This window comes from Synchiropus splendidus, chromosome 13 (genome assembly GCF_027744825.2).
Source record: "Synchiropus splendidus isolate RoL2022-P1 chromosome 13, RoL_Sspl_1.0, whole genome shotgun sequence".
In the NCBI taxonomy this organism is placed as follows: domain Eukaryota; kingdom Metazoa; phylum Chordata; class Actinopteri; order Syngnathiformes; family Callionymidae; genus Synchiropus; species Synchiropus splendidus.
This window is the reverse complement of record NC_071346.1, coordinates 7,681,394-7,705,912: the sequence shown is the minus strand read 5'-3', so window position 1 is coordinate 7,705,912 and position 24,519 is coordinate 7,681,394. Positions and strand designations below refer to the sequence as shown.

Sequence of the window (24,519 nt, the reverse complement as noted above, 5' to 3'; positions counted from 1 at the left end):
GATGGATCCTCAGCCTGCGCGCACGGCCAGCGGCAACCACACACGCTTCCACATGGCTTCTCATTTATGGCGAATATTCCCCACTTTTATCTGGATTTTAGCTCTGGTGTCCAGTTCCAGGACGAGGATTTATCCTCCGAATGAAGGTAAGAGGAGAGTCTCCACCTGAGTGTGGAGAAAGACGCGCTCCGGGGATCCGCGATCAAAACAACTCCAAAACCGGAGCGTAGCCTGTTTCGTCGTTTCTATCGGAGTGGACACTGAAACCACTTGACCCGATCGTCACATCATCACATCATTTCGTCTCAACCGTTGGAGACATGATGTGAAATTCAAGCGCACTGTTACGCACAGTGGAGGCGGTTCGCAATGATAGATCGGGTGTTTTTTCCTTTAACGCTTGCATGTTCATAAGTTTCTAAACCGTTTAAACCGACAAATATTTGCGCACATATACAGTCTGGTATCGAGTGGATCATGATTTACAAGCCAAACTGACGTCCGACTCGAACTGACACATTATTTCGGATGAGTTTATTCGTAATGCAAATGGTTCAGTCACCTTTACACCTGTTCCGGAGCACAAGAAATAAACGAGTTTACAAGTTAGTATGTTTTTATAACTGTATAAAGAGTCGAAATTGTATTGGAAAACAGTTGAATTTCAAGAAACGCGTTATTTTGTGAATATAATTCAACAAAAAAATACATATAAAGAATCGCGATGATATTAAGGACGGAAATGTCAAATAAAATGTGAAGGTTTAAGGTTAAAAACTCGCTGCTGGACAATGAACCTACCGTCTGTCTGATCCATGCCACATTTGTTCTATAAATGTTTGAAAGTATGAGCAATTTAATAATTTAATAATTTGAATTTTCACGCTAATCTATCTTTGGATCCAATTTTTGGGAACTATACTCTACATGACCAATGTATGAGTGTCATGTTCTTGCTCTTTGTGTACTTCACTACACAGTAAATCCATGCAGTAATGCGTGAGCAGCTATTTAACTACGTGCTGCTTATGACATCATACCTGCTTATGCCCCACTTGTACTACATTGTACTTACACTATGCAAGTACCAATATTTGAAGCTCAGAGCTGAAGGTTTAAGTCAAGATTTCTGCTCTGAATATTATCCTGTATGACTTTTTATTGCTGATACAAGTTTGATACGCCCCGGTCCAAAGTATAAAAGCAAAAATGTTGGTTGTTTTTCAACCTCAAAACTGTGCTCCAAAGACGTGAGCTCATGGTGAGTGTCGGTGTGTTTGATAGTGACCCTGCTGGACACCAGGACAGTGCCAGGAGAGCTCAAATGGGCAGCCAGTCCGTCAGAAGGAGGGGTGAGTGGGCGCTTTTTCATTTTTTTTGGACACATCTAACCAGCTTCAAATCTCACACACGCAGTCGCAAGTGTGTTGGTTTCAAAACCACGGATTCTGAAATGAGCTGTTGTACACCCAGAGCTAATATGAGCTCCCTGCCATTGTGTTTGGCTCTGGAAACAACCCTCCACCAGCTTGATAGTGGGTGTCATTTTAAGCAACGTCTAATGCTCTACAGTTGCCAGAACGAATCTTGGAAAAACGCTCCCATCCAGCATTATCTTTTTTTCCAAGTGCCTCGTGGCTCCGTTCTTTGTTGGATTTATTGGTGAACTTGACTTCTCCTGCTAGGATCTACTCTCTCCTGCGGGGTTTGATTGACAGGGTCCTGCACTGGGCTGCTCATTACAAACACACATGCGTGTGCACACACACACACCAATACACACATTTGTCCTGGACATAGGTTTGTCCTTGAGATAGAAAGGAACTCAGTATTTCTGAGGACAAAACAACAAAGTGCGAGCGAGTTCTTGAACACGACCACCACCTGCTGTCCCACGGAGGTATTTCAAATGCTACATCACATTGAAATGACGACATAAATATAGAGTAATAATAGCATAACAGTGCACACTGTTATGTATTTGATGGACATACAAAGCTGGGGAATCTCTCCATTCTTAGACATTCAAGACAATTCCAATAATGCAGAAAACTGCAGGTTTAAGACCGACCTCCCGATTCCATAGAAATATTTTCTGCAGCCGCTGCTTCTGGATGTGATGGATGCTAACAAGCTCTGCCCTGCTGACATATTGATTGGTGTTCTACCTACATGAACACAAACGCTCACATGTACACGCTCTGAAAACATGGATGTATCTTAAAGGGACGTGCTTTTACTCTCCTCAGACACCAAAACAACAATACATCTCCATGGCCAACATAGCTGTGAACTGAAGCTGCAATCGTTTATAATATAAAACGGTACTTTAGCCTCTACGCTGGTGTTCCTGTGTGGCTCCTATTCCACACCTGCTTTCTCTCACTCTTTCATTCAGTATCTGCTCTGACTCGAGCAAACATATTATCATTCAGTTGAAAAGTTCGGAGGACTCAACAGTCCTTTGAAGGCTCATGGTACAAGGCGAGCACTTGGCTTGGTGAAGATGGATGATGCCTCACAAATGTGTCTTTTCGAGTCCTTGAAGTCATCGTAACATATTGGATGTGCGACTTTGACTTTTCAGATAAGCCTTTCATTGGTCTATCAAGCTTTGATTTATAAGTACTTCTTCCTTCTCTGGGGAGAAGTAAGAGTTCCTATTCGGCTACTAGCTCCGTGTTGCTGGATGACTTCTGTTTGTCACCTCTTATACAAGTCTTCATTCTAGTAGATTCACACATCTTTTACCCCTCTGTCCTCGCTTGTTGCTGCCTGGCTCCAATGCTAACATCGCTAAATAGGGTTTCATTAATCCCACACATGAGAAATGTCAGCAGGAGTAGCATATACATGATAATAATTTAATTATCCCGGATGTTAGAGCCGGCAATTATTTTTTTCCTTGTGGGTCACAAGACACACTGGGTCTGTTGTGAGTCTTCCATTAAGATTCCATTAAGAAAGTGTCAAGTTGTCAGATAACAGTTAACATAAACTATATATATATATAGTTTATCTATCTATCTGTTAAAAATATTAATGGCGTGAAAATAATATTTAGAAAAATGCAGTAGCCCAATATGCTTCAACAATTAAAAATATAAGTGAAAGTATTTGATTTAAAAGTCACAGCATTCCTGAACAAGATGCATTTAAAGCAGGAAATGTTGATGTGATGCTGCAGTGCAAAATAATTCAAGTGAAAGACGATATTCAAAAATTATTCGCATATTACGATGACAAAGTATTATAAAATATTCGATATGATTTTACTACAGAAGGCAACCCCAAGCGAAATCTAAATAAATTTAAATCTGCTCTAAAATATTTGACTTGACATAACTAATGCATGGTAATATTCATGTGCAGTGGGAGGAGGTGAGCATCATGGATGAGAAGAACATCCCGATTCGGACCTACCAGGTGTGCAACGTCCTTGAACCGAACCAAAACAACTGGCTCAGGACCGACTGGATCCCGCGCTCAGGCGCCCAACGGGTCTACGTGGAAGTCAAGTTCACCCTGAGAGACTGCAACAGCCTGCCGGGCGTCACCGGCAACTGCAAGGTGAGAAGCTTAGCCCGAATGTTCTTTTCAATATTTGATCTCAGAAGTGTAAAGAAATCTTGTTATTAAAGTCAGAGGTTGAACTGTTGCAATGCATCATGGGACATCATGAATGGCCGTAGAGACAGAACAATTCCGCAGAGCGTATCTGTCTGTTCATGATCCATTTCTGCCTTCAGGAAACGTTCAATCTGTACTACCACGAGTCAAACGAAGACCGGGAGAGTTACATTAAAGAGAGCAGCTTCATTAAAGTGGACACGGTGGCAGCAGACGAGAGCTTCACGCAGGTAAGGCTGATCACCTCCGTCAGGCTTTGAGCTCGCCGCCCGTCCTTCTTCACTCACTTTAATTGGCTCTCATCTTGGAAATAACAGCCATGCAGCCACGGTTTGTGTTTTTTGAAGCACTTTTCATGTTGGAAAGCCATTAGCCCTGACTTTGTTTTTGTCCTTATTGAAAGGATTTCTGCGCGGTAGGTATTGACATTGGCGTTTTTCCACTCCGAGTCTGAAAATGTAAATTCAGCCGTGGGTCAATATTAACTCCGTCCTGGTTGAATAAGCAAATAGAATAAATGTGGCCACGCGGTGTATTGACCTTCTGATCGATACGACTCCGTTGTTTGTCGCTTCAGGTGGACGTTGGAGACAGAATCATGAAGCTGAACACCGAAGTGCGTGACGTGAAAGTGACTACCAGAAAAGGCTTCTACCTGGCCTTCCAGGACGTCGGCGCTTGCATCGCCCTGGTGTCGGTGAGAGTCTTCTACAAGACCTGTCCCCTCACCGTTCGCAACCTGGCGACCTTCCCGGACACGGTGACTGGGGCCGACACCTCCTCGCTGGTGGAGGTGAGGGGGTCCTGCGTGAACCAGTCGGAAGAGAAAGAGGAGCCCAAGATGTACTGCGGAGCCGATGGAGAGTGGTTGGTTCCGATCGGGGGGTGTCTTTGTAGCCCTGGATATGAAGAAAAGGCCGGAACATGTAAAGGTAAGTGATGATGGTGTGACAGTTTATCTTGACTTTGTAAACAATTCGTAGCTCAGTGGAATGGAAATATTTGAGTGGCATTCATGTATCTCAGCCATTAAGTCTCTAGCGTTCTCAAGCGCACGGGCATTCAATAAAGGGCCCATGTCAGGGGGATAATGCATTTGGTACGCTTCCTAATTTGCTGGTTCCACTCAGTTTTCAATGGTCTTCCTCAACTTGTACTGAACCATCATGAAGCCGCCCACTAAATGTAGATTATACTGCCTCCTCGTGAAAATAAATGAGGTTTTTAGTGACGGATTACTTTGTCCAAAAGTGACCAACGACAGCTCTGGATCAACAACTTTCATAGTGCACTGCAACAGTTAAAGTTTTATTCAAATTTAAATTCTTTTCAACATATTTCAGTTTACAACATTATACAGTGCAATGTCATCACCTAGATATCTATGATGAAGGAGACTATATAAGATGGAAAGTTTAAGTGTTAAAAACAGGTCAAATTTGATGCCTTTGGTATTAAATCTTTAAGTGGGACAAGCAAGTTATTCAGCATTTTGTTCATGGATGTAAAACTGTGTATATGGAATCTATTTATCTGGACTTGAAATTGTTTCTTGTGAAGTATGTGTTCACTTATCTTGGATGATGGCGCGAGTGAACTGCTGCGTGTATGTGAAGTAGTTTAACTTTAGACGCTTCTGGGAAGCTCAAGAAGTAAGTGAAACATTCACTGCCAAAATGGTGCAAGCTGTCGGTTGGTAAGAGTAACAGTCCTTATGGGGGGATTTTTGTGAAACACTTCTCCGACTGAGGCTGGAGACAACAGATATTTCCATCCGCACACGACCAGATGGACAGTACCGAGACCAGAGGAGACAGCAATAGCAGATTACTGAGCCTCTCCATTGGTTTTATTTATGAAGCATGTCCCAGAAGGCTAATTGTATAACAAACAGGCCATAATTCAAAGGGAAAAGAGGAGATAGTGCGAGGGAATAAAGCAACAGAGAAGGACATAATGACAGAATTGCAGCCTGTGCCAGTTGGCAATACGGAGAATTTGAAACTTCCTCCGAATGGGAGCCAAATTTCTCTGCGGGACAAATGTCTCCCCCAAAGCTTCACCCCTGCTTTGTTTCCTCTGAAAGGAGGAGGAGGGCTGCAGGCTGGACGCTGAGTCCTGAAATATGTTTCTCCTCCACGAGATTTAGGAGAGACCCTTGACTCTGCTGAACCTCCAACAGATGTGAAGTGCCATCCATCTATCTGCTGCTCACTTCCCCTTCTCCAGTTCCCACTCGCTCTGGGTTATTGGCCGAGCTCAGCTGCCTCTGAGGAAATCCATCAAAGTCTGGATGAATACTGAGTGCTGCTCAGTGAAAACTCTGACCCTGCAGTTTGGAGAGGCACCTTAATGCTTTTCCCATTTCAAGTTCAAAATATGGAACGGGAAAAAAAGCAGGGAGGAGGAAACCGATTTTAGAGGAGGGCTGGTCTTCATTGGTCCCAAAGCCCATAGATTATATTGTCCGTAGCATGTGGATTGACTCTGAAGCGATCACCTCCGCCAACGCTGTCAATTCTACTTCTGACCGAAATACATTTTCAAGGTTATTTAAAATCAAATGCAGATCTTCTGTCTTGCTGAGACGGGAGCTGTTGATGCTTCCAGCTTGGAAACCGTCTCCATGAATAACCTGTGAGAAGAAGAGTTGCATCTTTAATGCCAAGCGCACACTTTGATGTCTTAGAACTGCTGATAAGCCTTTTTCCTCACCGAATTTGACAGCTGTTATCCATTGTTTTCACCTCAGGACTGGGATGTTTATGCTTCTGTTTGAATTGTGGACCTTGTCACGTTCTGAAATAACTTGGTAAACGGCTCGAGGAATATGAGAGAGATTCATATTCGGCTTGAGAGAATTTGTTGTTGTCAATGCTGTTCCGCCTGAATTATTCAAATGTATTGCCGTACTTGTCCAAAAAAAGGTCACTTTTACTGTTACATTTATGCGTGTGCTACATAATTCAGGCTTCATTTAGTACTAGAGCCATAAGTCTTTCTTTTGACCTCACATTTGGTGGTGTTTGCTCCGTCCCAACAAGTAGCCAAGTAGCATTCAGTGGCTGTTAGCATTGGCCTTATATTTTTACAATGCTTCATCTCCTCAGACTCTCAGGTTTGCTGTAGCTTAACATGACTATGGCTCAAAATGGAATTCAATGTTGACAAAAACTAGACACATAATGACTTGCAGTGACCTAATCTGTGGCGCCACCAGCTGTTCTGTCATGCAAGCAAGTGGAGGATATAAGTGGCCACAAGTGATCGCAAAACTATACAGAAGGAAGACAAGTCATGATGAATATATGTCACAGGGAGCTTCCACTTGTCTTGAAAATCTTCCAATGGTTTCTCTCAAGTTGACTACTGTAATGTGCTCAGCCTCAGGAACCTTTGGGAAAACCACACTATACTTGGTTTGGTGTTGCTCACCAGTCGGTACAGGAGCGATGAGAAGACGGAGGTCAATGTTTGGTGAATGTAAACATTACTCTAGTGAGGAAAACCACCCAAGAGAAGTACAGCTATGTGAGTTGCAATGCCATTGAAACACCCTCTGTAAGAGCCACAGAGGACAATGCTCGCTGTAGCCTGTGGCACTCACTTATGAAACTACTAAATTATTTCATAATAAAAACGAACGAACCATGCACGCACCATGTGTCTGCACTGCGAGCAACAACTTGTGTGTCTTTCATGTTGCACTTCAGGAGTACGCCGGTGGAGTCATGCTAAATTTAGCATCGCAGCCAAACAACAAATCGCCCAAACTAATCTTGTATTCTGTTTAGTGTTTAATCTGCTCATAGTTTGACCTGTTATGTGAACAACCTTAAAACTTCCCGCTCTGTATCAGTGGCTTGCGTTTGCCGCGCAACCTTTAATTAAAAACTTTTAATTTACAAATTCCGTCTGGGAGAAAAAGCTCAGTGTTCAGCGGATTAGATCCGCGCTCACTTGATGATGACCTCCCAACAACTGCACTTATCTTCCGCTGCGTTCGTGTGACTTTTAATCAATACTTCAGCCCACTGCTGCTCGTCTGAGAATGTACTTAGACTGAATTACTTATCCACCTTGTGGGAGGCTAATTTAAAAAAACGAAAAAAACGGAGGAGATTCACATTTTAAAAAGTATTACGTCTTTGCTATAAATGTGTTCAGTGGTTTGAGTTTATAAATGGTGCGTGTCAAGGCTGAAAATAGTGAGGAAGAAGGGGTTGGATGTTGAATGGGGAGATAGAAGGAGTGAAAAGGGGTCCACTGGCAGCAGAAGGCATCAATGCAGGGTTGCCCCTCCCCTGCTGGGGGTCCGTCCCCCAGTGCAAAGGGGACGAGTAGGGGAACATAAGAGAGAGGGAACTCCCCTTCTATTCTGAAAGCCCGGTGAAGACCGAGGTCACGATGAAGACGTCAAAAAGTGTTGACTGACAGCCACACTCCCGCTCATATACAGGGAGCTTCAATGTAGAGCGCGGGGTCACGACCGAGGTAGATGAAGACGTCAAAAGTTTGACAGCTGCGATCCGTCTGGGAGGATCGGAAACGAGGGAGGAGGAACAACAGAGGGAATGTGAAATGTGAACGACAGGAGAGGCGGAATGAAAGAGGAGCGTTTTACTTTTTGTTTCTCTTTTGTCGCTGGCGCTAGCCCCTTTCTGCCGCCGTCTGATTCTGCTGAATGCTGCGTCTTGCCCGGGAGGGATGGAATGTTTCTGTGTGTCTGCTGCGTCTGGAGAGATTTCATGCTTACACTTCTTTCCAATGCACCTGCAGTGTCTCATCCACAGTGGAGGTGGGGGGGTTTGGATGAAAGCAGAGAGGCTTTGCAACCGAGAGCGAGATGACAGAACCAAAAAGTGAGCGGATGATAGGAGGAGTGTGTAATGGCTGTATTCAGTCCCGCTAATTATTGCATTTTTTTTTTTTTTTGGCCTCTAGACAGCGTTGGATGGCTGAGTTTGTGAGTGTGTATCTGTGCACGAGTGTGTACTGTATCTCAGATTTTCTGTCTAACAAAGCTCACACTCCCAATCCACTCCGCTTGGAGGGCTGCCCGGGAATGCAGAGTGTGGTTGGGCAAACAGGAGGAGTAGAGGCGCGAGAGCTTTGCCTGTGCAGCAGGTGAGCGGCTCGAAAAGAGCCCAGGTGGAGTGAGGCTCGCGCTATTGTCGTCTAATGTGAGGGGGGGGCGCTGCCACCAGGAGCTGCCTGGCACCAAAACACTCCACTGACTCTTCTATCTTCTTCTTATTATCCCTCTTTTCCAACTCCCTTTCCTGATCTGCGGTCAGGGGTGGTGGTGATGGGGGGTGTTTAGCTGGTGGCAGGGGGCGACGTGTCGATGGAGGGTATTGTTGCGGAGCCCCTTTCACATGCTAATGTCAGAGCAGGGGGAATCGCACACACATTTCTCTCCAAGCGTTTTGTGAGTATTTAAATTCGCACCGACGTAAAGCCGCCGCCGAGCGCATTCCTCAACTGAGTCCAAACGGTCCTCATGACGCCGCTGTTTAGACGATACGCTTCCTGAGGGTTTTAATGAACAGGGCGCGACCTCGGTGATAAATGGTGACGCTCCTGAAGGGATGGTCTATCAATCTGTCCATCTTTCCCTCCCTCCATCCATCAGCCGGACAGGTGTCAGGCTGCAGCACTGTGAGGAACTTCCTCTGTCCACACCCCTCTGCTGGGCAGGAACAAGGGACGATGACAGATAACACGGGTTCAAGGAGAAGACACGCAGGCATACAGTGCGCCGACGAGGCTCTTACTTGGATTTGCAGTCATCTGCATTTGCATTTTAGTTAGAAGAAAGCATATGCAAATGGCTGATAGTAATCAAAGGGCACCTTCCCCCCTGCGTCGGCCTCCGCCGCCTCATTCTTCCTCACCTATTTATTGTCAAACCCACTTGTTTTCCCAATAACTTTCCCCACTTTTGGCATTTTTCCGCCATGAATTATCATCGTGATTCCCAGGATCTGTGAGCGCTGGTGTTTATCCGGCTCTGATCTAGTCGAACCCACGCTCTCAGTAGCGTGGGGTTAATGTCGGGTTAATGACACCCTCATGAGCTCTTATTCCAGGTCAGCGACACCCCCCCCACACACACACACCACACACCACGAGCGGACCTAAAACACTTTGAACCACAAAAGGCTGCAGACAACAGATAGAATGGAGACATGAGAGGGCGCTGAGGGAAGTTTACGGCTTCAAATGCTTCCTTCTTTCCCGGGCTTCTTCACTCTGACTCCAGCATTGGAGGGAGGAAAGCACTTTGTTTGAGACGTGCACAAAGACGGTTTATGACCAGGCCCATCACCAGGCCCATGGTCCCCATTAAGTCAAAGACTTTTGTTCAAGTTTTCCGGACTCTCGTCCTTCGTGTCACTCTGTATTATGTTACCCGGTTTTTAATCATTCATTTGGATTTTTGTGCTGTAATTTATTCTGTATTTACATATTCATTCAAATATGTAATTGTGAGATATTTCTCTCTATCTTTTGCCTATAAAAGTACTTTGGGAATTATACCATGTAAGTAAATAATTATTTACTCATATAGTAGCATTTCTCATTTTATTTTATTTTATTTTATTTTATTTTATTTTATTTTATTTAGGAGCACATCCTCTAAGTACCAAATATTATATCTAGATATTAATGCGTGATATCTTTATACCAAAAAATAAAATCCAAAAGGATATATTAAATCATACAGTAAGCCAGACAAAATGAGCTTTACATGGCGGACGAACATTTATTTCTTGAGAGTTAGCATAACGCTACAAGGATCCTCAAGAGAACAATGAGTTAATGCACTGAGACGAGTGTCGGATGCAGTGTCTGTTTACGTAGCAGCCTGAATTGGACAACCTTTAAAAACGGTGTCCAGAGTGGGAACTTTCATCCAGCTTCATTACCGTCTCAGAGCTCCACTGGAAGTGTCGAAGAGCCTCCGCTAACTGGCCAGGCCTTTGACCTGCTTGCTCACACTTGTATTAGATAAATCTCCAATAGTTTCCTATCTTGTTGGTGTTGAAGACAACGCTTGGTCTTTGACTCGTTCCTCCTTTGTTCTTGGCGTTTCGCTTCTTCGTTCTCTCGCGGTCAACAGCACAGCCAGGCGAACATTTTCCCCAAGCTTCTCTCCGACAGGAATCAAAAAAGAAAAAGGAAACTGAACCTTGTGCCGTAGAACTTGAAGTGCCTTTCTTTATTGTAAGTCACGAACAGCAATAGTTTCCATAAATTTACGGTCAAAAACCTGTACGCCGTCCTCAATATTCCAACACGCAACAAAAAAAAAACATACCTTGCACATGCGCTGTTAATACCAAAAGACAGTAATGGCTTTCACATTAAAAATAAAATCTGTATACACATAAAGCACCAAAGAACAAATAAATTACTAAATAAACGCAACAACAGAAACACAGTCTACAGTCTTTACAGCACAAGCTTTTCCTCCATGTTATTCTCACCTAAAAGTGTACATCACCCCTCCTCGTCCGCACATGCGCAACTCTTCTTTCCTTACTGATCTAAAAATACGCTGCCACCCAACGACCAGGAGCAGTTCCTGCAATGACATCGCTCATTCCTGCCCCAGACACTGTCGACTTGTAGACTTGCTTTCAGGGTATTTTCACCGTAACCGTAGCAGGAGCATGTGTGCATCAACAGGTGAGGGCCTTTCCCATAGCGTTATACACAGCTTATTACCAGGCGTTAAAGAGGACTAAACGTGTTCCACTGATCTCCCCCTCCCCCCACCTCGCTGCGGCTTCCACTAATTAATTTAACGCCCCTTTGGGAACTTTCTCTGTGCTAAACGGAGAGCAGACAAATGGTCTCATCATTCTCCAGTCAGATTTTCCGATCTTCCAGGATTTAAGGCTTTGAAATGAAGCTTAACAGATTGAAACTCAGCTCGCACACGCTGACAAAAGAGAGGCCCAGTTGAATGGGCTTCAGCTGAAGCCGCTGGGTGATGTACAAATGGTTTTTATTGAGCAGTTCTGCCTCCATGAAGTGGTTGACCAGAAGCTCCAGCAAATGAGAGTTTTAACCACCAGTTATCTTCTTGCGGTTCCAACACCAGCTCCACAGTTCCAGCACCACATACCAGGCTGAGGAAGTCAGCCCCTTCCCCACAGTCTTAGAGAAATTGACCACATTAGTCACAGCAACAGACAAGTCTTGGAAGTCGTGCTGCACAGGAACAAATGAGGGAGCCGGCGACAAATATGAAGGCGAGGACAGATGAGTATGTTAAAGTGCCGATCTATGGACGTTCTCGCGAAGGTTGCAGGAGATTACAGGGGAGACGTCCTCTCATCTGCTGACAAGTGTGTCGTAAAACTAGTGACAGGCCGCGGCGTTCCCATCCCAGCTCAATCTCTTCGGGACGTCTCCAGATGTGAAGCAGGAGAGAAATGGGGACTGCACCGGGAACGACGGTGGATATGAGGAAGTGGCATGAATAGCGTGTGATGATGAAAAAGAAGGTTGCAGTGCAGACAAATGATGGGATTCCTTTAGACATGTGAGCCTCACCAGTGGATGTCAAAGGCTGTAATTATGCACTCATTTCTTGTATTGTTTCTCTGTCTATGCGCGGACCCCTTGCATGCACCGCCACTGGCTTTCACTCAACCCAGCTCTTCCTGTGTGGCTCCTCTTTCATATATTTAAATGTCAGTTATATTTGTGTGGGCTGCTGGCAGCCGCGCCGTTTTCAAGTGCTCGGTTTTGGTTCGTTGAGGTGTTTGTGTGTGGAGGAAGACGAGCTGTGATTTTCGAGTTGTAATTCCTCCAGCCTGCATCTTCTCCGCTCCAGATTCTTCGTTTCAGGCTGGACTTTCTCTGACAAAGCCGGTTTTATGTTGGCTGATCAGGTGACCTGTTTGCCAAACCTGTTTTGGAGCTAAGAGGAGGTCATCGATATCTCTCAGATCAAGTTACTCTGACTAAATATGTTATTAGACAGCTACTGAAGCAGGTTTTCTTATGTATTTCAAGGTTTCTCACTCTCTTATTTTGAGCTTTTTAAACCCCTGACTTCATGTGTGATGTCCTCACCTCTCCGCAGCCTGCACTGCTGGTTTCTACAAGGCCAAGTCGTCGGATGCCGGGTGCCTGAAGTGTCCGCCTCATAGCTACTCGCTGCGGGACGGGGCCAGAATCTGCGAATGCCACTCCGGATACTTCCGCGCCGACGCTGACCCTCCTTCCATGGCCTGTTCCCGTAAGGACTCACACGCTCACCCTAGCCCACACTTCCTGCTGACAGAAGCAAATAAAGGCAAACTTATTGTTTGCCTTCTCCTCGGCTTATCGGGCGAGACACGAACTCGCCTGAATGGCTGCTCTGTTTTCTGATCCAATTATTTATGACTACACCGCCGTCCACATTCTGTCCCGGCGCGACGACTTAAGACATTGAAAATGGAATCAGTGTTTCGCTCGGCGTCTCAGGGGAAGTGTTGTGCTCGAGACTCGGAGACCACGGTCTGTATGTCGTAAACTTAATTATGCCTATATGCGGCGCGTGGCTTCTTTGGCCTGGGAAAAATGAAAACGCTGTGTCTTCTGCGCACACCAAAAAGAAATACCAGAGAAGAAAACATCAGCCCATCAAAAGCAGCGTTTCAATCTGAAGCCAGATGTCAGTTCCCCTCCTCCCCCGCCTCCTCTCCCCCACCCCCTTCAGCTCATTATCCACTCCAATATTGAGCATAGATTTGCGGGTTTTGATGCTCAATCTTTTTTGTCCTCAGAGCCCCCGTCCGCCCCGCAGCAGCTGATCTCAGTGGTGAATGAGACCTCGGTGGTTCTGGAGTGGAGCCCACCTCGCCGTTTGGGGGGACGCAACGACATAAGCTACAGCTTGGAGTGTCTTATCTGTCAGAGCGGGAGTCAAGCTGGCGGTAAAACGCTCGGCAGGAATCAGACCGTCCATCAGCCGGACGTCCAGCGCGGCAGCCAGAGGATGCAGTCGGATCAGGGCTTCGTGGGGTCCGATCCGTCCGGGAGGGGCGTCTATCAGAGGGACTACTCCAAGACCGGCTCGCAGCTGTGCCAGCCCTGCAGCTCAGATGTGCAGTTCTCCCCGGGGCAGACGGGCCTGAAGTCCACCAGGATGGTGGTCAGCGAGCTCCGAGCCCACACACACTACACCTTCATCATTTACGCTCAGAATGGAGTCTCCAAAGTGAGTGGAGCAGCAGCATCCCAGAGCGTGTCGGTCACTGTGACGACCAACCAAGCAGGTGAGCAGTCAAACACATCCACTCACACTCTGAACAGCATGTTAGGAGACAGTGCCACCTAGTAGTGATGGGTAGATGAGGTATCATAAAACAGTAGGGTCACTAGATGGCGCTTTTGGTTTAGAAATGATGTGAGGTTTCCCTGAATGACGACAGCAGACAGCACCATCTGGTGGCCTCTCAAAATTAAGACGCTGTTTCATGAAACCTCACCAACCCTTCAATGCTGTGTTATTGACCCATCACTACCACCAGGGGGCACATTTCACATGACTCCAGCGAGGACAGAATCCAATCAATCATGCGATTGTGATGGCCTTATGAGGCTTCGTGAAACAGTGCCCACTAGATGGCACACTCTGCTCTAAAATATACGGACTTGAAAGTCAAACCATTTTTGGGCCATGAGTGCCACCTATTGAGCTCTTAATATTATGATACTGTTTCACGAAGCCTCACGAAGTCCTACACACCGGGATTGGAACCCAAGGGCCGAAATTTTGGAGTCCTTTGATCTTTTAAATATGTTTTGTTACTAAGATAAATCAAATTTAAGTTGCTTTAACTTAGCGTTTTGATTGTTGCTGTTTCTTTGTCCTAGCTCTGAACACACCCGGCGTTCTGACCCCCCTAAAACTTGCGAATTTTCTTCAATATTCTTTGTCACTTTTTGAGCTAGTTTACTTACCAATGAAAACCAAAAAAAACGGAACCTTTGTATATAGTAATTTGGAAGTTCATAGACAAACAGTTTCAGACTTTATGACGTGAATTCATTGCACATTTTCTGCTAAATAAAGCTGTATAGACCTGTAAAACATTTGAAGTATGTGACGTCGCAAGTAAACAAATAAGCAAACAAAAGAAATTGTAGGTTTTGTGCAGAGGTGTCATCAGCGCAGTCCCTCTTCTAAAGCTCTGACAACTCTTGACACGTTCAGAAAGCCTTTTTCTCGCAATTCACACAATAGATATGAGGAAGCAAAGAGACATGACAGATCGATTAATCTTTTCTTTATCTCGCGAGCCACATTCCGTACACCCGCTGTGCAAATTATGCTATTGGTTTTAAATGTGACGTGACAACATCAGGCTCAATATTCAGTAACAAAGCTTCACAACACATTTCTTGTTCCTCTCGGCTTGAAACCGCTGCCCTCCTGATGGCTGCTAGAGTTGCCATAGTTATTAGTGTGTCCTCCCACACCTAGCGACAGCTGAATTAATTATAGGGCTGTTTCTGTAGCAGATGTCGGGACATATTCAAGGAAATGTAAATCGTTTACTTAGATGCAAATGCGCGACTGTCTGCAAAAAAATGATTAAAAAAATATCACAGCAGAGTGACACCTCCTCACGAACCAGGCAGGAAGGGGAGGGTTCCTTCCCTCGGCCGTGACCGTGAAGTGTTTAAAGGGTCGCCCGGGTTTTATGGGGTGTTTCATTTAAGTTGAGGAGGTGTCAGCTGCTGAGCCCCGATTCTCCCACACAGCGTTTTCAGCGTGTGCTGTTTTTGCGGTCTGTTGCGTTTCAACTGTCGTGGCTTTAACGCTGGCATTTAGGAAGTGGCACACCTGCTTCCTTTGAGGTGCCTCGGGGAAATAACTTTGCTGTGTGAGTGCAGTGTGAGAGCGAGTCTGGTGTGTCAAGTCCAGCCTGCGCCGCCATATGGCTCAATATCATGTGAGCAGCCACAAAAGAGGATGAACAATGCCGAGCACTGTACACTGTAAGAGAAACAAAAGTTTATTCCTGGAGGAACGGAAGGAAGACGTGCACTGGGTCAGCAGGATTGTTGACAACATGATGTCATCGACTGTTGACTTATTACTGACTACAAATTGAATCTGTTATCTGCACACTTCAATGACTTTATTAACGTTTTATCTCTGCTCATCTCAGCTCCCTCCACTGTGTCGTCCGTCCTCGCCAACGACGTGACCAGGCATAGTTTGTTGCTGTCATGGCAACAGCCCGATCACCCTAATGGGGTCATCCTGGAATATGAGGTCAAATTCTACGAAAAGGTGAGCGTCTGTGTAGGTTAATAAAGTTCACGCTGCTGCTGTGCTGTTTGTTTTTATCTGCTGATGTGGATGGATTTGCTAAAAAAAGTGGCCTCCGCTTTTGTTCTTCCTTATCAGAACCACAAGGAAAGGTCCTATCGCATAATGAGGACTTTCTCTCGGAGCGCCGACGTCACTGGGCTCAACCCTCTCACCGTCTACGTGTTTCACGTTCGTGCTCGCACCGCCGCCGGGTACGGAGAGTTCAGTTCGCCATTCGAGTTCTCCACCAACTCAGGTACGCAAGCCTACCCCTTACAACAGTTATGAGCATTTCGACCAATCGATTGCTGGAATTTTCAGTTGTTGGCGACATCAATGAGTAGAAGTCAATGCACAAGGCATTGACTCTGAGATTAATTCTGACTGAAGCCACAAGAAGTCATCCATTACTTTGTTGCTTCTTATGACCCTGCCCTTGGCAGAGCCAATGAGGTTGCTATATCTGACTGTACGTCTTTTTTTGCAAACTTTGCAAAGGAAATGTAACACCAAATGCTGATACTAGGACATGAACAGATGGAGTCATGAGGCTTCATGAAACCTCTTTTTTACAGCCCACTAGATGGCACTTTATCCCCTAAGAGTTTGGATTTTCACAATGAAACCTCACATCATTTTTATATTAAAAGCGCCACCTACCGTGCTCGAAAATAACAACACTGTTTCGTGAAGCGTCATCACTGTTTACTTTGTGTTTTGCTTTGCAACACTGTCGCCACCTGCTGTCCAAATCTTTTATCAACTGTGTGTTTTGTATCCTACACCATTTGTTGATGTGTCTTACCTTATCTTATCTGAGGTGGCGATAAGAACAAGTGTATTATTTAAGTTGCAACTGCAGTTGACAACTAAAGTTTGTGGACTGTCTGTAAATAAACCCTCCTCCTTCCCCAGATCCCTTTCCTCTGATCGGTGAAGGAGTCAACTCAGCATTCCTCCTGCTGTCTGTCAGCGGGGTTGGAATTTTGCTGCTCATCTCCGCAGCCATCTTCATCATCAGCCGCAGGTGAGAACTCACCTTCAGACCTGCTACAGTTCCCAGCTCTAAGCACCACCTTTGACCAAACTACCGCCGTGGATGGAGGCGGCGGTGAATAACCTGTGCTACCTGCCGCTTTTAACAGGGATTAGAGTGGAGACAGTGTTAATCTCTTTGTCCCTGACTTGTCATTACCGTCTCTTCAGCAGCACAGTGTGTGTGTGTGTGTGTGTGTGTGTGTGTGTGTGTGAGCCTCTCCTGCTGCGTGATTGTTTGCCGAGAGAGGACGGGCTGGTGCCCACAGACGCACAATAGCACGCAGACACTGAAACACACACCTGCTCCGCCACAAAGGTGTTTTGACAGTTTCTTTGTTTAATGGAAAACACCTTTTATCTTGCGCTACCTGAGGCATTACTCCTCCTCCTCGCTCCGCTTTCATCTACAAACTCGGTTTCGCAGCCCGCTCTGCTTTCTGTCCTCATTGTCCCCTCCAAAAAAAAAAAAAAATAATCCCATCTGAAGTCCGGCGCAAATTGACACACAATCTCACACTGTAAATGTGACGAACACCTTTCATCTCAAATGTGACCATAGAAGAGGCAGCAATGTTGGATGAACACTTTTTTTTTTTTCCTGAACAGGAGAAGCAAGTACAGCAAAACAAAACAGGACTCAGAGGAGGAGAAGCATCTTAACCCAGGTAGATGACACTCACATGCTTTCACACAGATGGAAGCTCTTTCCTCCTGCCTTTTGAAAAGCCCCTGCCAAAGGCATTTGCATAACATATGCAGCGTTTATGCATCTCACACCACTCTTCGTCTCCACGCTGCTTTTTGGCAGGAGTTAAAATCTACGTGGATCCTTTCACTTATGAGGACCCTGATCAAGCCATCCATGAGTTTGCCAAGGAGATTGATGTCAGCAGCATTCACATCGAGAGAGTCATCGGCATGGGTAAGCCTGATGTTCCGCCCACCCCCCACCCCCGACACACACCTGATTTCGGATATGTGTAGGAGAGTTCGGGGAGGTGTGCAGCGGCCGACTGCGAGTGCAGGGTAAGAGGGAAGTCTACGTGGCCATCAAGAGCCTGAAAGCAGGATATTCTGACAAGCAGAGGCGGGACTTCCTCTCGGAGGCGTCAATCATGGGACAGTTTGACCATCCCAACATCATCCGTCTGGAGGGGGTGGTGACCAGATGTGAGTGAAGAAGCAACAACAGTTTCATAACAATAGACTTATTCGCGTGTCTCTCTTCTTCAGGTAAACCGCTGATGATCATCACCGAGTACATGGAGAACGGATCTCTGGATGCTTTTCTTCGAGTATGTCCACTGTGTTTTGAGGAGCATCGTCTTGACTGTGTGGTTTTCTCATCTGTACCGTCGCCGTCTTTGCAGAAACACGACGGCCAGTTCACTGTGATCCAGCTGGTCGGCATGCTGCGCGGCATCGCCTCTGGTATGAAGTATCTGTCGGACATGAGCTTTGTGCACCGAGACCTGGCGGCCAGGAACATCCTGGTCAACAGCAACCTGGTGTGTAAGGTGTCAGACTTCGGCCTGAGTCGAGTTCTGGAGGACGACCCTGAGGAGGCGTACACGACCAGAGTAAGTAGTAGTAGTAACAGCTTTAAAAATACTGCTGTTAATGCTAGTTTCTAACCAGAAATGCAACTGTTCCAGGAGGCCATCGGGACGTACCTGTCGCCGGGAGGAAAGATCCCCATCAGGTGGACGGCGCCCGAGGCCATCACTTACAGGAAGTTCACCACCGCGAGCGACGTGTGGAGCTACGGCATCGTCATGTGGGAGGTGGTGTCGTACGGAGAGAGGCCCTACTGGGACATGAACAACCAGGACGTGAGTTTGTTCTCATTGTATTGTTTAACAGAATAGAAGGCAAAAAGTGATGGGTGTGACTGTGTTTTTTTTTTTTTTTATTTAAAGTCCAACTCGAAGCATTTATGCTGCTGTGTAAATATTTCTTATTTATTAAATCACTGTCTGCATGTGCAACTTTAATGTATTATGAATGAACTTATTTAAGTTAAAAGGCTTGGTTTATATTATGAATGGCGCTGGTGAGAGTGCTCTCCATCCCCTCGCACCCCACTTTTCAAACAGTCCTTTTGGGAACCCGATCACCATGTCATGAAAGCAGGCCCCTCCCACTCAGGCTTTGATCCTTCTCACAGTGCTTCACTTATACTCTGACATCATTTGTCGTGGCGAGGGGGGAGCCGCTCGCCATTTTGAGCCTCTGTTTACAAGTTGCCGATGCGCCCGGTCACTTTTGAAGTGCGACACTTTGGCATCAAAGATGCAGTGACGTCACTGCGAGTCAGGCGAGCGTCACTCACCACAATTAAAGCTCTGTCTGAAGACCACGTATTTCCCCTGAACGCACCATTATTCTGAATTAAATCTCAATGACCATGGTTATTGGATTAAGATGTAAACAGCACGCGTGAGTTACGGCGCGCTCGCTGACCTTCATATTTCGGGAGACAGGAACTTGGTGTGACTGATTAGTTTAAAGGAATTTAGGTTGAAACTTATCTCTTATTACCGGAGTCCAGGCCTGATTAAAGCGGCGTATTGATGCGATACAAAAAAAGAATTTCAGAGTAAATTTGCAATCACTTTGCCATCAAGGCTTGTTAAGCTGAAGTGGGCCGAAGCGGACCACGTTTTTAAACATGATTGATTACTTCCCCCTGATGAGCTGTTGTTCACAAAGTTTGCCGAGGATCTTCTGAGGGTGAAAGCGGGCGTCAAATAAACGCTGACTGCAGCACAAATAATCCAGTGAATCAGTGTTGTCAGATTCAGAAAAACAATAAAGCAGCGTCTTGGTTCAACAGTCCTGCATTGATCCAGTATGAGACGCTGCTCCTCATTTTTCTGTCTGTTGAGATCAATAGTTCCTGGAGGTGATTCCGACTCTTCATCCTCGTCTTCCTTGCAGGTGATCAAGGCCATAGAGGAGGGCTACCGCCTGCCCGCGCCCATGGACTGCCCGCTGGTTCTGCACCAGCTCATGCTGGACTGTTGGGAGCGAGAGCGAGCCGAGCGGCCCACCTTCAGCCAAATACTCAACATGCTGGATAAACTCATCAGAAACCCTGGAACTCTGCGCCGGACAGGAGGGGAGAGGTGAGAGCAGCGACCAGTCCAGCTGCGACAGCTCTGCGATAACACCAGACACGTGATGTTTCAGCAGTCTGGGTTCTGAATGAATGTAGGAAAATATGTATAGAAAGTATATACGTACATATAAGAAAGTTGAAAATAAATTATATACATATATATATATATTTTGTTTTGTTTTGTTTTGTTTTGTTTTGTTTTGTTTTGTTTTGTTTTGTTTTGTTTTGTTTTGTTTTGTTTTGATATATTGTTTTGTTTTGTTTTGTTTTTTCCCAAGTAATTAGGTTTTTCAAATTGTCTGGCAGTGAAAAGTGTAAAGAAGTATGATTTAATATTAAATAATAAATAAGTAATTATAAAGCATTAATAAAAACTGTTGCCAGGGAATGATCAAAAAAGCTATCCTTAAAGCTGCTAACCTTCCCACCTATAACCGCATTTTTTGTAGTGAAATAATTCACTTCTACTTACCGTATTTTTCGGACTGATAGTTGCTCTAGAGTCGCATCATGAAGTTGCATTTTTGCAGCAAACCTATTTGAAAAAATCCTTTGCATGACGTGGAATCACAACAAAGATTCGTGGATCTAAATGAGAATACGGAATACCACCTAGAAATCTGCTCCTCTGTTATTTTGATGGAAATATAACCGGCACTGGTTGCCCTGACAACACAATGCTCAGCTTTATAATAATGTAATAGCCTTATTGACAAAAATGCTACACAATACTTATTTTCTTATGTGCCATTGTTGGCTTAGTGTAAAATTGTAGCTGGCTCACAGAAAACTCGACAAAACAAGGATAACTTTAACAAAGTTTAATACACAATAAACAAGAAAATAACAGGTCACAGGAAACGAGGAACTATGGATGTCGCCACCAAAACGCGGAGCGAGGGAAACACTCAGGATGAGGGAAAAACCTGAGACAGAAAAGAGGTGAATTACACTCAAGCCTAAAAACGGGGACAACCAAAACGCACTCGGATAAACTTACAAGGCCCAAACAATGAAAAACGGTGGTGGAATACTGAAACACACACACGAGGAAGAAAAACCAACAAGAGAAAACAAAACGTGAGCTACAAAAACTCTCACACTAAGCACAAAGGCTGATAGAAAAGGACAGAAAATAAACTAGGAACAAACCAAGGAAGTGGCAGAAAAGACACACACAATAGAAAGATATCAAAGAATGCTATAGGACAAAGTCTCGACGGGATCTTTACCAATGGATGCGGAGCAACCATCTGGAAACGCAGACTGGAACCAAGGTGTAGAAAACCGCAGAGCTTGATCAGCGGATGGGTTCCAGCTCAGCTCCGCTGAAGTAGCACAGAACAAAAGAAACAGAAACAACACACAGGAAAACAGGAAATAACAAAATAAAAGCACACAAAAACTGAAACACAACATTATGATTATAGTTTGATTCCTTTTAACTAAATATTTTATCTACACAGATTACATTTTTTTTTAAATATACTGACTCTCATCATCTTTTCATTGCTTTCCTGTCCTATTCTAGACCCACTGCCACAATACTGGAGTCAGGGCTGGGCCCGGAGGTGTGTGTGTCCGTCATCCCCGAAGTGTGTGTGCAGAACTGGTCAGTGTGCGAGTGGCTGCAGTCCATCGGGCTGGACCGGTACCGGGACACGCTGGCGGCGGCAGGCTACACCAGCCTGGATAGCCTACTGGCCCTCACACACCAGTGAGTCTCTTCCTGAATTCCATTCGTGGGTGCAAGTGTTTTCAATAATTCATATTTGACCAATAAATCGAACACTGTGTCTTTAAGATGCTGCATAGGTTTCTATGTTTGAAAGAGAGACAGCAGTGATGCAATTTCCCCCCCCAGCTCAAACTCATCCAGACCTGATGAATTTTTAAAACTTCATGTTCTTCAATTATTGATAACCAGCCAAGCTTAGGTGGTTTTGGAGGAAGTTTTACTGCCTATAACAATGGGAGAATTACCATCTACAACAGGGTTGCTTGTTACTGACCGAGCCTGTTTGTCTCCGCAGGGAGCTGGACAGACTCGGGATCATCACACCGTCACACCAGGACATGCTAATTGCGAGTGTGCAGCAGGAAATGTTGGCTCAGATGCAGCACATACAACACACAATGGTCCCAGTCTGAGCCGACACGTGGACCCCACGCATTTCTTTTACCTCATCCATGCACTTTAAACAGACTCTTCACACGTGGGAATACAAGAGACGAGCCATCAGGCAGCACTTTTGTCGACTTTTTTTTTTTTTTTTTTTGAACCACAATCTGGACCGGAGGAAGGAAGAATCTTTGACGGAGTTTCCTTCTTGTTTTAACACCAGTTCTGTGAAGGCTGTGAAGCTGCGTGTTCGCAGAATGGCTTCCAACTTGTTTTCCTTTGCTGCTTTGGGCTTGACTTGAATCGTCTTTCGTTGTGTGTGCGCGCGTGTGTGTCTCTACTCTTGTGATGTTGTGTGGACAGAATTCCACAGGGAAGTGCTGGCCGGGGTTTAATACGTCTCCAGGAAGTAAGGAACTGCCTTCTCAAGTCATGTGGCTCCGACTGTATGTTGTGTATGCGTGTGTTGCCTCGGGCGTCAACTGTCAATATTCTGAATATGCAAAGTGAGTGGGAGGAGCCGGTCCGAATGTATCTTTGGCTCTTTCTAGCTAACAGATTGTTACTTTCCGTTGGTTAGCGGTGTAAATATCTTGTGTTCCATGCTAAACGTTAGCGACGTTTCTTTATTTATAGTGTTTTTTTTAATAGTTTGTACATTGTATAATAGACAAAATGAGGAAAAATGTAATGACTGCCATATTGTATTGCAATAAACGGCAAAAAAGGAGTCTGGGTTTGCAGGTTTAATGCATGTATTTATGCGATATGGACCTTCAAGAACTGTCAGTTGGAAAACAGGCCTGGGGCGTTTCTTGATTTGATTAAGAGGCTGTGTGTGATGAAAGCGGAGAGTTGCATGGAGAACAACAGCAGATCCTCCAGTTGCTGCTGTCACACTCGCTGTGCGTTTACGTGGGGAGACGTCAGCAGCCTGGAGGAGAAACACCGGAGGAAGAAAGAGAGATGGGGATGAAAAGAGGGGGGTTTGAGACGGGCCTGTCACCGTGAGCGCCGATGCTTTGGTCAGCTAAACTAGGCTGACTAGGAGAGTGTCGAATCAGCACACATCTGTCCTCCTCACTTCTCATGTTTACACACACACACACCCACAAACCGGGGGGGGTTGATCGCAAGAAGCTTGTGATATGGAATCCAAAACTGTTGGAGCCTTTTCCCGCTAATGAGAATCGCATGACCAGGAAGGCGCCATTATCCCTCTGACGGTGAAACTTCTCGCACTCCTCAGCTCCTTAAATACAAACCTCTGTTTGTGAGCAGCAGGAGGAAGAGTCTGAAGCAGAATCACTGTGTCCTTGACAGTCCACCACTGAAGAACCTCAAGCTGCATTTGGGTGTATGTATAATCTATGGTTTCACTGGGTGAAAACACTGGGATGGAAGTGATGAGGAGCTCAGTCGTCTGGCAGATACTGAAGGTATTCTGAGCATGAGAGGAAGCCCCAGGGCCAATCCGGCGCACACTGGTGGCACTGTGTCTCTCATTGCAACGTGCGGATTTGTGGAGGAGAATGGACGTAAAAGGAGGAGCTTCTAGTGATGGGTTAAAGGCTATTAAAGGCATTTCTGCTCAATGTTTTGTGGGGACCTGGATACGGACGGATCCTTCTGTCCATGCTACGCATTCATTTCCTCTGTATTTCTGCACGTTTCCAATAAGATTACGGATACGGCCCAAACGGAGCAGTACCACTGGAAACCGTTGAGGGCAGTGTTGCTGTAACTACCCGATGTGTGTGACACATGAAAAAGATATTACCATGGTGGAAATTCTCCGTCCTCCAGTCACGGTATATTTAACCGCCGACAAAGCTGCATCTGTTTCGTCTATAGTGCAAGTGGTACATTATCGATGCTTCTTCGACAGACTGATAACAGATGTGTGTTGGGAAGATGGAAAGAGTACTTTGAAGAGCTGATGGGTGAGGAAAATGAGAGAGAACAAAGAGTAGATGGAGTGGCTATTGTAGCTCAGGATGTAGCAAAGATAAGTAAGGCTGAAGTGAGAAGGGCATTGAGGAGGATGACGAGTGGAAAGGCAGTGGCTCCTGATGATATACCTGTGGAAGTGTGGAAGTGTTGGTGGCAGTAGACTTTCTGGCGAGAACATTCAACAAGGTCTTTGAGAGTGAGAAGATCCCTGAGGAATGGAGAAGAAGTGTGTAGGTGCCCATCTTCAAGAACAAGGGAGATGCCCAGTGTTGTGACAACTATAGAGGGATAAAGTTGATGAGCCATACAATAAAGCTGTAGGAA

General features: G+C 45.4%; 1 protein-coding gene across 1 annotated transcript; it reads left to right on the top strand.

Moving 5' to 3' along the window:
* On the top strand, window positions 1-22,964 carry LOC128769292 (ephrin type-A receptor 4-A-like). Its single transcript, XM_053882876.1, has 19 exons — window positions 1-146; window positions 1,285-1,352; window positions 3,373-3,570; window positions 3,750-3,860; window positions 4,208-4,562; window positions 12,734-12,889; window positions 13,422-13,913; window positions 15,816-15,940; window positions 16,058-16,217; window positions 16,877-16,988; window positions 17,606-17,664; window positions 17,808-17,921; window positions 17,984-18,169; window positions 18,233-18,294; window positions 18,370-18,579; window positions 18,655-18,831; window positions 19,940-20,127; window positions 21,652-21,837; window positions 22,154-22,964. Exons 1-19 carry the CDS (start codon window positions 2-4, stop codon window positions 22,269-22,271), a joined length of 3,222 nt encoding a protein of 1,073 aa, XP_053738851.1. The 5' UTR covers window position 1; the 3' UTR covers window positions 22,272-22,964.
* Window positions 22,965-24,519: the final 1,555 nt, after the last annotated feature.